The sequence below is a fragment of the Danio aesculapii genome, chromosome 19, assembly GCF_903798145.1.
Source record: "Danio aesculapii chromosome 19, fDanAes4.1, whole genome shotgun sequence".
In the NCBI taxonomy this organism is placed as follows: domain Eukaryota; kingdom Metazoa; phylum Chordata; class Actinopteri; order Cypriniformes; family Danionidae; genus Danio; species Danio aesculapii.
Window position 1 is genome coordinate 20,111,355 of NC_079453.1, and position 16,918 is coordinate 20,128,272.

Here is a 16,918-nt window from a genome sequence, read left to right on the forward strand (position 1 = left end):
TGTTGTTTTTTGTAATATACTTGTTTGTGGGGTGACGCGGTGGCGCAGTAGGTAGTGCTGTCGCCTCACAGCAAGAAGGTCGCTGGTTCGAGCCTCGGCTGGGTCAATTGGCATTTCTGTGTGGAGTTTGCATGTTCTCCCCGCGTTCGCGTGGGTGTCCTCCGGGTGCTTCGATTTCCCCCACAAGTCCAAAGACATATGGTACAGGTGAATAGGGTATATGCCGAGCTAGTGTGTTTCCCATACTGATAAACATCCGGTGACCTGTTATTGTGAGTTTTTTATTTTATTTTATAGGGTTCCTTTTGCAGCATCGATGTCGTAATGTAATTCAAATACAATCAGTTAAACAGACTTTGGCATTTATTCAGTTGCTCAAGCGTAAAACAAGACAAAAAGCCGTTTGCTCGCACGCACCAGTCAGAATCGGCAGGCTAGAGCAGAAGCTCCATTGAATATACTGGGGAAATTTAAATGCTCATATTATAAAGACATGGTGGGGGAAAATGTAATTTAATGCAGTGCTTCTTGTACAATCTGAGACCCACTTTATATCGGATATCACTTAGCCAGTGGAGATTTTTAAAGAAAACAGACCTTAAACGCGCCGATTTTGCGTTGGCATACAATTCACCGGAAACGATTAACCCAGGTTACTGGCAAATTAAAAGTCCTATTAGCATGCTTCGGCATATACCCTATTAGGAAGGCTAAATTGTCCAAAGTGTATGAATGTGAATGAGTGTGTTGTTTCCCAGTGATGGGTTGTGGCTGGAAGGGCATCCGCTGCGTAAAACAAATGCTAAGTGGATAAATTGGCGTTTCATTCCGCTGTGGCGACCACAGATTAATAAAGGGACTAAGCCGAAAATAAAATGAATGAATGAATAAATGAATGAATTCTTGTTTGTTTCAGTTTTATTTTAAGATCAAACAAAAAGCCAATGAATTTATCTTAAACAAAAAATTCTGTTACTGTGTTTATAAACTTACATTAAGTTTAAATTACTTTTTTAAAAATTTAAATTACTTTGTGCTTTCATAACTTAAAATACGCATTTGAATAACTGAAAGTCAATTCGAGTCCCTTTATATAGGCCTATGAAAATTACATTATATATATATATATATATATATATATATATATATATATATATATATATATATATATATATATATATATTTATTTATTTTTTTAGAGAGTAGATATATTATATTAACAAATCAGACCGTTATATTGCTTGTTTTAAACCTAGACTGTAAAAAATGGTTTTAGACCATACTGATTCAACATCCCGGAGGAAGCACGTCATTTCAGGGCGGAAGTGTCATCTGACGTGGCATGCATGAGGGGCGGAAACGCTTGTTTGTGTTTTGGTTCTAAAGGGGAAGTTGCGAGAGAAAAGAAAGGAGGAGACTTGATCGGGGTTGGTAAAATTCCCACTAACCGACCCCAATAATAAGGAAAACCTTTCAAAAAATTAATTACCCCGTCGTCGGAAATCAGTTCAAGCAACCTGTCGGCTGTCATTCAGGTAAAAAGACACCGAATACCTCCGCTCAATGCGCCGTTTTCTGCTTTGGCGTATCCCTCAAGCTAGCTAGCCACTTTAGCTTGCTAGATCTCGACAAAAATGTTACAGGCCCCTTGTCCTTAGTCTGACTTCATAAGTCATCAGATCTGATCTTTTCAGCCAAGTATATGCTTTATACGAAGTATTCTTTCTTGAAAGCTTAAATATATTTTCATCCTGCGTTGTTTGCTTAGCTGAGGCTTATGTCGGAATGCAGTTTGGCTCCAAACAGGGTGGGAATGCTGGAGTGAAAGTTGCTTATCGGTGTATTATATTGTCGTTATTAACTAATTCTCCTAAATTTATGGCCGATTACTGAAGTTCAACAGACTTGGCATCTGACCTGATGTGGGCTGTCTCTGCGAGGAACAAGACAGCTTGTTCCTTGGCTTGAAGCTCAGGGCTGTATTGAAAAACAGAGAGATTGTTTAAGTTTGGCTATTTAAAGTCTAACTAATGCCGACTTGCGCTTTTTTTTGGTTGAGGAAGCGATGTGATGGTGATACAACGGGTTTATTTTGAGTGGATGATTCATGGTCAGAATGACTGTCAACCTTCAACACAGAAATCACAGGTTTGTTTTTGTTAGGTCTGTCATTAAAATGACACCACAATCCTTCCAGAAGAAGCTGATTCAAATCTCAGAGAAGATATGACTTTTGCAGTGTCATGGCTTCTATCATAAACTGTACTTTTTTATTTCGCTTTTGAGGTTTGTATGCAAGTAAGTAACTATATTGTACTGGGAAAGTGTGAAACAACAAATGTGGTTGTTAAATCCGCTGCTATATATGTAACATTAACAGCAAATCTACGCTGTAAAAACTGTATGATCATTCAGTCATGGCAACATATGTTTTAAGTCAGTTTAATGTATTTTAAGTTAAAATTATGCTCAAGTTAATTTAATTCAACTTAAAAATGTAAGGCAACCATGTAATTCTATTTAAAGTATGAATATGCAACATTTTTGGCATGGTTTGTGTCTCTTAAACCAGAAACAAAAGGCCAGCCTCTTAAGGAGATGGTTTATGTCCTGTTATGCAGATAGAGATCCTGTTGTTGATCTGATGTCAGTGTGAAAGCAGATCTCGGTGTCTCTTATAGAAAGATCAGCTTGTGATGCTGCAATGCCACATGGGCATTCTGTTTTTATGCTCTCATATTTCACAACAGCAGTAATGGCGGAGTTTAGAGAGTGAACGTGTTTTGAAGACTGTTTTAAGCCTTTTTTATTGACAGTTGGTGGATTTATCTGTGGTTTTGTATCCCAAATATGTGTGCTGGGTTGCGGCTGGAAAGGCATCCGCTGCGTAAAATCGTGCTGGATAAGTTGGCAGTTCATTCCGCTGTGGCGACCGCAGATTAATAAAGGGACTAAGCCGAAAAGAAAATGAATGAATGGAAGTATGTGTGTACTTAATTGAGAAGTGACATGTTTCTCCAACTGCTGAATTGTTTCATTGAGCTAAAAGGGCCTGCTTGTTGTGACTGCTTAGTCAGGACATTCTATGTGAGAATGGGTTACCATGGCTACAGACATTTATTTCAGAAAGTATTTCAGCTATGTAAATTATGTTCAATGAAACCGTTTTTGTCTGTAGAAATGTGTTCACTCACGATCATGGATAAAACATTTAAACGTTAAGGATGTTTGCAAGTCTTAAAAATCTAAAGAATATTTTGATATATTTGGTTGTCTAAATATTTGATAGTACAGTGAGTTCATAAATATTTGATCATTTCACCTTTTCATACTAACATCAAAATAATAATATAATATAATATTATTATAATATAAAATAATATCATAAAAAAAGTTGCAAAACCACATATCATTTAATGACATGCCAAAAATACATTTATTGTTAGATCCTGTGAACAATCAGTATATGTTTTGAGTAATTGTGTTATCTTTACTGGTGCAGAATTGTGTCAGTTGATAGCCTTCAATGTATATTGAAGTAAACGTTTTAGGTAATCTTGTTTGACAATCAGTGTGATGCACATATTCTGTGTTACTCCACCTGTTCATTGTATTAAACTAAGCATAAGGGCTGCACAATATATCGTTTCAGCATCGATATCGCATAGTCCGCATCTGCAATAGTCACATCGCAAGATATGCAATGTTGAGTCTGAAATACAGTTGACCAGGAGCCACATGTCATTTGTAGAGTTTGCATGTGTTTTTAAGGCCTGTGACTGAGCATTTCAACAGAGTTTAAAACATTTCAGCACAAAAAATTAGGTAACACTTTATTTTGATGGTCCATTTGAGTATTAGTAGACTCTCTGCTCAATAGGTTGATACTGCTCCTTCAACAGACATTTAACTGACTATAAGAAACTTTGCAAGTACATGTCGACTTACACTAACACTAACCCCAACCTAACAGTCTACTTATAATCTAATGAGAATAGTTGGCATGTAGATGCAATGTAACTTAAATTCAATAAACGGACCATCAAAATAAAGTGTGACCAAAAATTATAATGATTAGAGGTTTATTAAGTTGTTTATACAAAATTGATACAACTTATGCAACAACAAAAAAGGTTGTCTGTCTTAGAATTTTTCTCTTGTTTCTAGTCTAAATCTCTACATTTCTAAGCGAAAACAAGATTATTTTACTTACTACATTGGCAGATAAATTTCCTTGGTTTAAGGGAAAAACTATTAATTTCTTCTGAAGGTGAAAACCGAACAATATTTTTATTTGATCAAAGAATTGTTAGATATCTGGACTAGAAACAGGACAAGGCAAAGGAAGAAAAGCATTTTTTGCATTGTGATTATTCCATTTTTTGTACGTAGTTCCTATTAGACTCTCCAGAAAACCACCAAATAGAGCTATTCAAACCATCTTTTCAAATCTCAATATTTATTGCAGAAAAATAAAATATCGCAACATCAGCTTTTTCTAATATCGTGCAGCCCTACTGTATACATAACCAATTTTTTATTATCTTATTGATTGAAAGAGTTGCAAGGCACAACCAAAAATTAAACACTACCCCAGTTGCTATGGCAGCACTCATAGCAAGGAGATGAGAACTATATTAAAGATTGCATTTGTCAAGAATTACCACTCTCAGGACAGAAGCTCTGTCATAAGTTTAAAAGAGATTTTTTGAGGATTATGAAATACCCATTCTGAGAATGTCATTCATGTTGGCAAACTGAAACTATTCATAAATATAGCTGAAAACACTGCAACATGTTTTAGACCGAAATACATCATAATCAAATTATGATTCTAAAAATATTGTAATTCCAGCAGTCTTTCTTCCTATTTTGCAGCATGTCATTTAATGTAAGAGATATTAGTGTAAAAATTTAACAACACACTTATTCTGACATGCACTTATTAAACATATAAAAGAATATGTTATCATACTTATTGTTAAATGATTGTTTTTAAAGGATTTTGAAGAATAGACTTAAAATGAAGATTTAAAATGACTATTATTAGTTTCGTGTGTGCAGGGTCACCCTTGCATAGTCTAATAAGATGCCTGATAAGATACTCTTGGTTTGTAAACTGTTGCTACACTGTATTTTATTGGGTTTCTTCTTTAAAATATATGGGACCTTTTTCACATTTTAAAGTACATTTGAAACACACACACACACACACGGACACACACTCATGATTGTGCAGCTTTCTTTGTGGGGTTTTGCAATAGACTTGTTTTATAATATTGTTTTATTCTGACCAAACAAATGTTCTATAAACATAAACCTGATCCTAACAGTAATTGTTTTACACACACACACATACATTATAACACACTAATATCAGTCAAACATTTGGGGCAAATGAAGATTGTGAAATGTGTTTGAAAGAAGCCTCATATGCACACTAAGGCTGCATTATTTGATCAGAAATACTCTACAAAGAAGAATATTGGTTTATTACAATTATATACTTTTATATTTGACAATATAATAAGAAGTAATTAATCCTGTGTGGTATTAAAGCTGTATTATACAATTAAATGAGCAGCCATTATACCACTCTTTAGTGTCACATGATCTTATCAAATGTTTTTGAGGAAATGGTTATGGTTACATATCCTTACCAAGTAATGTCAAAGGTGAAGAGGTGTTAGAGCAATAAATATTATATCAATTGTTATTGGTTGTATCATACTTTAAAAACTGTATAATTGGCTATGTGTTGTATGTTCGAATACTTCATAAATGAGTTCACTGTGACTTGTCTTAGTGTCATATTTTCAGCTGTAAAATAGAAAGCATGAAAGAAATGCGTAAATCAATTTAGTATTGAGTCATTGAGTGTTTTTAAAGTCTCCAAACCAAAAATAGCTTTTGAGTTACTTGTCGCTATTGCTAAAACCAAGATTAGCGATTCCCTGTAAGTGAGCTCTGTATAGAGGAAAAAAAGAGAAGAAAGAATAGATCTTTGTCTGTAGTCAACATGAAAGTGCTCTTTTTCATTTCTCTTTTTTTGGTTACATGTCGTACTGTGCAGCCAGTACTGGGACAGCTCTCGGTGTGTGTGTGAGCAATCAAGAAGACGGGGTGATTGACAACTGTCATGGCCAATAGGGGAGGAGCAACACGCCCCAACGGGTCCAACGCGGGCAATAAGATCTGCCAGTTTAAACTGGTCTTGCTAGGAGAGTCAGCGGTGGGGAAGTCCAGCCTCGTTCTGCGCTTCGTCAAAGGGCAGTTTCACGAGTTTCAAGAAAGCACAATAGGAGGTAGGGGGTTTTGCTAGTAAACTCGTATACATCTGCTTGCACATGTTCTCACCGACTTTTGAATATTGCTTCCAGCGGCCTTTCTTACACAGACACTGTGCTTGGATGACACAACGGTAAAGTTTGAGATCTGGGACACAGCTGGACAGGAGCGCTACCACAGTCTGGCCCCCATGTACTACAGAGGTGCCCAGGCTGCCATTGTAGTTTATGACATCACCAATGAGGTGAGTAGATTTGTTCACTGGGCCTCATTCATGAAATGTTCCTAAATATAGGAGTATATTAGGAGTAAATTCTGTGTGATACAGACCATTCTAAAAAGCACACACCTAGATTCACAAATGCTTTGTAACCATCAGATTTAATAGTTAAACGTGCATGCTGGTGCCATTTGAGAACACTTTGGTGGGAAAGCATATTTCCAGCTGAGATGCTTTGGTTACTATAATTTGGAATCTACGGCAGTTATATATTGCTATATATATCTTATTATGAAGAGTATTACTGAACTAAGAAAATGCAGGATCCTGTAATATTAATTTCTCCTTTGTTGTTCAAGTACAGTAAAGTACATGGTTGATTGGAGTATTTGTCACACCCCACCTTCATTGATTGGATAGCTGGGTAGGCCTGCCGTGATAGTCAATATATTGACTTATCGTGTGATATTAAAAAAATTAGGGCAGTTAATTTTGGAGGTGCGATATATTGTCTATTTTATTTATTTATTTATATATATATATATATATATATATATATATATATATATATATATATATATATATATATATATATATATATATATATATATATATATATATATATATATATATATATATGATTTGTTGATTTTAGGTTGGATGTTTTCTTATCCCATAGACTGGAATAGTCTATAGATGAAAATTTACTTAAAGGAAAGTAAAAGTACACATTTTTTAAGACTACTTAGTAAATTACACTAGTTTGAGTATTTGTAATTTGTTACTATACACCAATGGCTTTAAGCTTGTTAATGTGATTGAGCCGATATGTCGAATTTGTTTCATAACAGTGGCAACGAAAAAAGGCAAGACAACTAACCTTAAATCACACCTAAAACATAACCACGCTACGTATTTTTTCAATATGGGAACAACTGCAGTCAGTACTGGAGGGGGGTCCTCCAGCCAGTTAACTGTAAGGGATGCATTTACCCGCCAGTGCAAATATAAACGTGACAGCGTGAAATGGCACACACTCACAGACAGGTAGCTCACTATATAGATAAAGAGATGCAGCCGTTAAACATGGTCAAAAAAACAGCATTAAAAAAATATGCTGCGAAGCTTTAACAAACTGTCCTGTCTTGGAATCTGCCTGATTATTAAAAAATGAACACTGTTTCTGTTCTGCACTCGGCTATATAAATAAAGGCCAAATGAACTTGTACATTTTTAATAGGGCAGTCCCTCATAATTATAATTAAACGTTTTATAAATATTTTCAGATGTACGTTTCTTTTGTTCAAACATTTGTTTTGGAATATACAAACATGATATATTTACATATGACTAGCTTTCTGAAGTATTCACACAAAAACGTGTTCTGCTTGTGTCATGAATAAGGCCCAGAATCTCTATTAAAAATAAAAACTATTAAAAATAGTTCTTATTTATGACCAACTTCTTTTTTGTCGTTTTGCTTCTGTAATTGTGACATCTTCTTTTATCACCTTGAAGGAGTCATTTGCAAGAGCAAAGAACTGGGTTAAAGAGCTTCAGAGGCAGGCTAGCCCAAACATTGTCATCGCTCTGTCTGGGAACAAGGCTGACCTTGCCAACAAGAGAGCTGTGGACTTCCAGGTATGCATAACTTCATGATCATCTGTATGTGTCCATAGCTGTGTCCTTCACCATAGCTGATTTATTTATTTTTCTACAGGATGCTCAGTCTTATGCAGATGACAACAGTTTGCTGTTCATGGAGACGTCAGCAAAAACTTCCATGAACGTGAACGAGATCTTCATGGCTATTGGTAAGGCTTTATATCATACAGACTAAATCATCACTATTAATTTTTTTACTGTCAACACCGGGTTTTAAAAAGATATTTAAAAGTTACATGAACGTTGTTTTATCATTTACTCACCGTTGCTTGTTCTAAACCTATTTTAAGATTTTAGTTTTTTTCTCTTGAACACAAAAGTAAATATTTTGAAAAATGCTGGTTGCCTGGACTTGCAAGAGTGGTGCCAGGAACACTTTAATAGGGGTTGAATGACTTTAGATTTTTGGAAGTCGTCTTTTATGTTAATATAGTCGAGCCGACTTTGACTAGGTGCTGGTGACGTCATCAATAAAACACATGATGCAAATATTTTGCTACACGCCAAAATTTGCTATTTATTTGAAGGAAATACATATACACATGCTGTTTGACAGCTCATAACACGTTGCAAAAACAATTCAACATTGCCAATGACTAATTTTAGTGGAAAACTAATGCATTGTCAACACTTTTCTTTTGTTAGTAGTGCAACATTAGCATGGGCTAATTTTAGTGTAAAATAAATGCAGTCAACGCATTGTTCTTGGCATGTACTACTAAAAATGGAACTAACAGATATATTTAGTGCAAAATAATGCATAAATTGTACATTGAGCACATGACAATACATCGAACACTAATTCATAGCACGTTATTTCATAACAGCGTAACACACGAAAGACAAAGGCACAGACTCTCTGTCAGAGACCTCCTCAGACAGAGATTTTACCGTTATGATCTGCAGGTCAAAAAGCTGCTTAAAATTTGCTCAAGTCATGCCTTTTTCATGGTTACTGCTCATCTTGGTTATCAGAAGTCTCCTGGCACAGCATGTCTCCTCACCACTCTCACCTGGTATGATGTTTGCTGTGGCTGCACGCTTGACTGTTTCAGTACGTTTCACGGTTCATTCACACAACATGTCACCGGCAATGCATCACAGAGGGCAACAGCCAATTATATTACTTTTCCAGTGTTGCATAAACGCGATCATCTACTCGAGGGTATTTGCATGGCACGATCTAACAGGCTGACACCTGTTTGACGATTTAAAGTTTACTCAAAGTTCATCTTAATCATTGACGCTGACATAAGCAAAATAACATTAAAATTCATTGCAATAATCCGAGGGCAGTTTCATTTAATCATTCATGTGTAAGGCTGAATGTAGTTAAGGTCAAAAACCACATGATCTGCATGGCGCGAATAGTCGACGTCAGTCAAAAAGCATCACGGCAAAGCGTTAAAGTTGACTAGTCGGTGCAACCCCTACCCTTCAATATATCTTCTTTTGTGTTCAACAGATTAAATAAACTATTAAAGATTTTAAACCACGTGAGAGTAATAAAAAAATTGGGTGAACTAACCCTTTAAGATGTGTTTCCATTTTCTGAACACAGGTGGTTAAATCTAGATGTGAACAGGGTCTGAAATGTTTTGCACTTGTCCACTTTTTACTGGATTGCTATTGAAGTGTAATAATGTGGTCGAAAGTGGTCTATTTTAATTTGTAGACATTATGGGATGTTTTGTTTGGAACAGTCCTGACAAGAGAGGATTTAAACATTAGTGCCTCATTCTTCCTTGTGATGTTTAAACGTGTTAGTTCTTTAATCTAAAATTTGTCTTAATCTTTGTTTAGATGTGTTAATCATTATTTTTATTAAAGCCCGGTTGAACTAGAAGTTGCTGTGACTTTTATTTGCACTTCAAAGTGAAACGGAATATTGAATAGGTGCCAGGGCTTACTTTTTGCGCATCATTGCCTCAAAACAAACTGATAGTAAAAGGGGCATAGTTAAGAATATTGTGGCTGAAGCCTGCCATCAACATAGAAGGACCGCCATGCCAAACATGGAAGCAAATGGTCAGATTTAATTGGAAATTAATTAACATTTTTTTGTCTAATATCTTGAACTTAATTGTTCACCTTAATAATAACAATATGTGCTAGCAAAATAAACATTTATTAAAATAAAATAAACGTTTATCACTCTCTCTCCACTCCACCAATGTGTGGTATATGGTGAGCGAACTGCCGCCATTGTCCTGTGACTGCCATCACATCATCCATGTGGACGCTGCACACTGGCGGTGTGATGCACTTTGGGTGTATGACCGTACACGATAAATGCACTATATTAATACACATTGCATTATTTTAGCTGTTTTCATGGAAATTTGTTATGTTGAATGAATTTGATAATACACGTGTACGCAACATGTTTCTTAATGAGTCTGATGATAATGATAAATGTTTTTTGAAGACCAAATTAGCTTTAGAATGACGGTTTATGTTGGTTTTTTTAAATGAGGAAAATCAGCACGTTTTTTTTTGTTTGTTTTTTCGTGCACAAACTTTACAACGACATTGTGTGTGACTCATCGTTTCAGAAAGGCTTGAATTACTCCACAACAAATACATCAAATAACCGTTGGGATAGTTCTCACTGTAGTAAAGATCTGCTTCATTCTTGTCTGTTACTGTTCTGCTTATGCGTGAGACGCAGCAGAAGTTCCCACAAGTACGTGGGAATGGTGCGCGGGGATAACCAGCTCATTTGCATAAAAGGCACAGACAACAAACGGCTACAATGACCTAACAGCTCAAATTTCCTATATACACCATTCATTCATTCATTCATTTTCTTTTTGGCTCAGTCCCTTTATTAATCTGAGGTCGCCACAGCGAACTGAACCACCCAATATACACAATGTATAATAAATAATCTGATGGGTATTTTGAGCTGAAACTTTACAGACACTTTCTGGAAAAACAAAATAATTATCTTAAATTTTGAAAAAGGGGGTAAAAAAGGTGCCCTTTAAAAATTCTAAAACTTGATTATATGTATTTTCCTTTTGATTATATTATTGTCTCATCCCTCACTTCTGAAATGCTACACATTATTGATTACAATAGGAACTTTGTGAAGAGTTGGTGAAATCTTGTTTATGGGTTAATTGTTTTATTTTTTTGTCTTTCAACAGCGAAAAAGTTGCCTAAGAGTGAGCCCCAAGCTGCCGGAGCCAACAGCGGGCGGAGTAGGGGTGTGGACCTCACAGAGACAGCCCAACCCACTAAAGCCCCCTGCTGCAGCAACTAACGCAAAACAAAAATCCCCTCCCCCTCACCAAACTCTGTTACCGCAACGACTAACGCAAGGTCCCGCCCTCCAACTATGGTTTTGACTAACTAATGAAATGCCTCCGCTTCCCTCCCCATTTTCCACCACTCTCTCTTATGCTGTAACAAAGCTCAGCCCCGCCCATGTATCTGCGGTGTTTTTGTTTGGTTGTTTTTCTGTAAAGACCCAGGCCTCTTACTGTATTCATGCTTAAGGTCATGCCTTGTCTCCAAACTGTAATATATACCATCACAAAGAGAAAACAAACAAACAAACAAACAAAATCTGCCTGGACGAAAAGGGGTCGGGCCTCTGCAAGGGTTCACCTGCCCTATCATAATTCAGAACTTTCCCAAATCTCTTTCCATCTTTTTTTTTATTTTTTATGACGACTTTGTTTTATAGAAATCAACCTTTCCGAATAATGGATGCATGTATTACTACAGAGCCTGAAAAAGGTCAATCAGAGTTTTAACTTTCTCCAGCGGCAAACATGGTGAGAGAGGACAAATTAACCCACCCCTTTTTTGCTCCACCCCATCCCTGCTCTTTCCCTCTCTCTCTCATTCTGGATGTCCGAGCGGCTCTGTTTAGTGGCTGACTGCCCACTTCCTGAGGTTGTGCCGCCAACAAAAATCCCACCTCCTTATTAAACACACACACACACACACACACACACACATACATAAAAGATCCTGCCTCCTTGTTATTCTCTCACCAGTTAGCAATCCTTCACTTTTTTAAACCTTATTGGCAACTAAGTGAACATGCGGCTGCGCTTCCACTCGCCCTACACATGGACTAGATATTCATTCAGTAAAAAGTTTCCCCGTCACAAACATGCACCAGTTACACTCACTCTCTTCTGGTTTTAACTCACCCAGGTGTTTCTTACTTCATGCCTTGCACTAATTTTTTTTTGGTCTTGATATTATCTCTTGCAAGTACAGCCAGAGTGATATAAATATATATAAATAATTTACTGTAAATAGGGTGTTGCAATGTATTCGTCTTTTCCATTTACTGTTGCAGGACTAATGCTTGATAGGGAGTTAGATAATCATTTAAAAAAACAAAACGACAAAAAAACAATTGTACAGTAACCAGGAATCGCTTTGATATAGGGGGTTGTTTCTTTTTCACAAAATGGTTAAATTATAATCAATGGTGGTCTTATAAAAATGTATGTAGTGTTATTAACAAACAAAAAAAAAAGCTTTTCTTTAGTGGTCTATTTTGTAACTTTCACGAGAAAGCAAAAACATCGTCCATGTTTTTGTCACTAACAGTGTCCACAAATTATGATGGTTCTTCCTCTGCTTTTGTTTCTTCCCAGTATCGGACAGCACATCCACTTTTAACATTCTCTCAATTCCCCCTACCCTTCAGGATACTGGTACCACATCAATTCGCTGCTATGTTCAATTTTTGTCTTCTTTTTTTTTTTAAGCATTTCCCCTTTGAGACAAAATGCAGTTATCTAACTATTACTGTTAATGTATCAAATAAATTTCTTATAAATGGTATTGATAATATTGTGTGTTCAGAGGGCCAAATTAACTTCTAGTCTTATGGGATTCCCATCGCAGTGCGGATTCTTGTGTAATAGCATTTGTTTGTGATAATGACACATAATAAGTAAATTGTACCTTGAGTCACAACATTTATTTGTTTGCTTCTAAAGGACTGATTGCTGATTTTTATGCTATGATGAGTGATTACGGATGAGCTTCATTCTGCAAAGTGTTTTTTTACTAAGTGAAACCTGCCTGTTTTATGAATGCCTGTGGTAATTATTTTTGCTGATAGGTGATTAGTATTAGTCTCAGGATTAATTATGCACTATTCATTAATAAGTTGAATGTTTTGTGGTTGTACACATATGCAGTTGAAGTCTGAATTACTAGCCCCCCTGTATATTTTTTTCCCCCAATTTCTGTTTAACGGAAAGATTTTTTTCAACTCATTTATAAACATAATAGTTTTAATAACTCACTTCTAATAGCTGATTTATTTAACTTTGCCATGGTGACAGTACATATTTTCAAGATACCTGTATTCAGCTTAAAGGGCAATATAAAGGTTTAACTAGGTTAATTAAGTAAGTTAGGGTAATTAGACAAATCATTATATAATAGAGGTTTGTTCTGTTGACAATCGAAAAAAAATATATAGCTTAAAGGATGGTAATAGTGTTGAAAAAATTTAAAAACTGTTTTTATTCTAGCCGAAATAAAACAAATAAGACCTACTCTAGAAGAAAAAATATTATCAGACATACTGTAAAAAATTCCTTGCTCTGTTAAACATCATTTTGGAAATATAAAAAAAAAAAAAATCAAAAGGGGGTCTAATAATTCTGACTTCAACTGTACATACATGTATGAAAACAATTACCAGACCACTTGAAAATTCTCAGCTTCTCTGGATTTACTGGAGTAATTAGGGATGGTACTATATCTTCCAAATTTCAAGTAATATATTGTCCTTTTGAGTTTTGAAATCAAGCACCAAATCTTGATTAAAAAAAAAACATTGTTAAAACATTGGTACTGCATTGTCCAAAAAGGAACATAAACATATCTGAAGACATGGCACCTTTTTGCTATTTTATGTAAATAATAATAATAATATTAGCAACGTAAAATTCTGCAGAGCACAACATTTATTTTTTAATTCAGAAGAAGTGTCGTCTAGGCATGGGCCGGTATAAGATTCTGACAGTAGGATAACCTTGGATTAAAATATCACGGTTTCATGGTATTGTGCTGTAAAATATATTCTTTTCAAAAGTCTGGGTAAAAAACAAAAACTTTTTCCCATTTTGACACAATATATTTTATTTTGAGAAACATTTCCAAAATATTTTAACAGTAAACCTGTCAGGCTAAATAATTCAAATAATTCACTGACTTCTGCTGTCTTCATTAGTTTCAAAAATGCAGATTTTTTTTTTTATTGAATACTGTATTTTTGGATATCTTTTCTGCTGGAGATACTGTTGTCCCAAAAAACAAAACAAAAAAATACATAAATTAAAAAAATCTTACACATACTTTAGGAACGGTATTACAGAAAATGTTGGCGTTTTTAAAACATTGACTTTTCCAAACCACGGTATAACTTGAAAACTGTTATCATGCCATGCCTAGTGTCATCAGTTGTTTACAGAATAAAATATAAATTATGTTTTCTCTGAAAATAATCATTTGGAGAAATGAACATTTTTCAAGTCAGGTCATTAGTTTTTTTAGGGTATTTATATTTTATACAACTTTAATTTTCCCTTCAATATTAGTTTTTATTAGTCATTTTTGTACAACTTTATTGTTGGATGTCAAAGCATTATATTTTTCATGTGGGTTAATATTTAGATGTTATTATTCACCTTTATTTCAATAACTGACAAATATTGTGGTTAACAATAAGCATGCGTCTGCTAAAAATACATATTTTTATATTTTTTAACATCTTTCAGGGAGGTTTGCAGGTCTAAATTATATTTACTGCATTACATTAGGACTATGTTGTTATATTATAACAATAATGTTATTCATACTTCAAAAAGCCTTCGGTTAAGATCTCTGCAGACAAATTTATCCCAGTCAAAAATGGCATTCTGGCCTGGTCAGGCTGGTTTTAGAGAAGTTTTCGAGACTATTAAACTGGTCGGCCCAACTTCTGGACTAGTTAAATCAGCAGCTTACTCAGGCATGAGAGAATTTACGAAGCAATAATGTGCCTACAAATCCTGTATAACGCTTTTAATGTATTTGACCTTGAATGTTCTCTCAGAATCTCGGCATATTTGTATCCCTCTCCGAATAATAACGGGATATTCATTCCGTGCCTCCCCTAGTGGAGACGAGGCGGATTTACAATGTTAAATAAAAAAGCAGGGATGAACGCCATGTCTGATCCCGCTGTTGAGGGGTAGAGAGAGCGAATACAGCGGGCAGACTTCGAGGATTCGGGCCGGAGCGCGCAAGCAGGCTCGATGTCGGAAAGCACGGGGATCCCTCAGGGCTCCCCGGCGGTGGGCGCGGCGGGCTCGGCTCCGGCTGCGCCAGGAGTCGGTGGAACCGAGTGTTCGGGAGCTGCTGTCGGTTCTGCACGCATCGCCGTCAAGAAGGCGCAGCTCCGCTCCTCCCCGCGTCCAAAGAAACTGGAGAAACTCGGCGTTTATTCCTCGTGCAAGGTAAGTTTTAACGGAAAACCATTGTTTACGTTTACGGTGCGGAGGAGAGGTTCGCTTTTATTTGTTTATCTGACCGCCGAAAGTAGCTGTTACCTTACTTTACCCACTCTTGAATCTGCAAGCACAGCACAAAAAGCCGTTGCTTTGTCCTCCATTCTTTTAAACTGCGAATGCGTGTTTTTTTACGCTAGCCAACCAAATTAAATGCTCAAACCAAAATGTATCCATGAAGTGCTCATTTCCGTGATCTGCAGAGATAATACCGCTGTGTTTACCCGTAACGTAGTGTGCAAAATGACGTGCACACTTGGCGCTCTTGTCGTGTTTACAATTTATATTTTCTTTCGGCTGTGATTGTTGTTGCTTTTTTGTTTGTGTTTTGTAAAGTCGCACTGAACTCGTTGTGCTTTAGTGCGAGAGTTTTGCTCCAACGCAACACTCAATCTGAAGTTGATTACTCAAGAGGCGAAAGCGCCGTCTTTGTTTTGACAGGATGACAGCTGCCGAAGGGGCGTGGTCTGTTACTGGGGGCGCGGTGTGTTGCTGGGGGGCGTTGTCTGCTTGTTGTCAGATCACGTACTAGAACCATACGGAGAACCAAATTACTAACGTTGAAATGTTTCAATAACAACCACAATTGAATTCTTAATAAAACGTAAAAAGTATTAAGTTAACTATTAGGCTACATAACCAAGCATATTTATTAATTAATTGGATTTGACATTTTAAGCGTTAGTTTTGGTTTTCTTTTGTTATCAGATAACTGAGGTTTCATTTAAAGCCATCATAAAGTAAACATTACTATTTTATTTTGCAGTGTTTTAAATGATTCAGTTCAATTCACCTTTTCTTTGTTTAGCACTTTTACAATGTAGATTGTGTCAAAGCAGCTTCAAATAGAAGGTCATAAATTGAAACAGTGTCAGTTCAGTTTTCAGTGTTTAAGTTCAGTTTAGCTCAGTTCAGTGTGGTTTAATAATCACTACTGAGAGTCCAAACACTGAAGAGCAAATCCATTGATGCGCAGCAATACAGATCCCGAACCATGCAAGCCAGTGGCGACAGCGGCGAGGAAAAAACTTTACCAATTGGGCGAAAGTGAAGAATTAAAAAACCTCAAGAGAACCAGTCTCAGTTGGGCATGACCATTTCTCCTCTAGTCAAACGTCTTGTGTAGAGCTGCAGTCTAGGCGCCAGAGGCTGGAGAAGCTGGACCTCAGCGAAGACTCGTCTGTCCCTGGAGCCTCACAGGACTCAG

General features: G+C 36.2%; 2 protein-coding genes across 3 annotated transcripts in view; both read left to right on the forward strand.

Moving 5' to 3' along the window:
• The first annotated feature begins 1,365 nt into the window (after positions 1 to 1,365).
• Positions 1,366 to 13,125, forward strand: rab5aa (RAB5A, member RAS oncogene family, a). Of its 2 annotated transcripts, none has more exons than XM_056479377.1 (6): positions 1,366 to 1,535; positions 6,074 to 6,305; positions 6,381 to 6,532; positions 8,027 to 8,149; positions 8,229 to 8,322; positions 11,326 to 13,125. In XM_056479377.1, the coding sequence occupies exons 2-6, from the start codon at positions 6,140 to 6,142 to the stop codon at positions 11,439 to 11,441; spliced, it is 651 nt and encodes a 216-aa protein (XP_056335352.1). In that variant the 5' UTR covers positions 1,366 to 1,535; positions 6,074 to 6,139; the 3' UTR covers positions 11,442 to 13,125. The 2 variants fall into 2 exon arrangements, with proteins under 2 accessions (XP_056335352.1, XP_056335353.1); XM_056479378.1 differs by lacking the exon at positions 1,366 to 1,535 and adding an exon at positions 1,988 to 2,148.
• Positions 13,126 to 15,093: 1,968 nt separating this feature from the next.
• Positions 15,094 to 16,918, forward strand: part of kat2b (K(lysine) acetyltransferase 2B) — a 58,798-nt gene continuing 56,973 nt past the window's right edge. Inside the window, exon 1 of the mRNA XM_056479294.1 lies at positions 15,094 to 15,660. Coding sequence (XP_056335269.1) covers positions 15,460 to 15,660 — 201 coding nt within the window. The 5' untranslated portion in view covers positions 15,094 to 15,459. The remainder of the gene's footprint in view (positions 15,661 to 16,918) is intronic.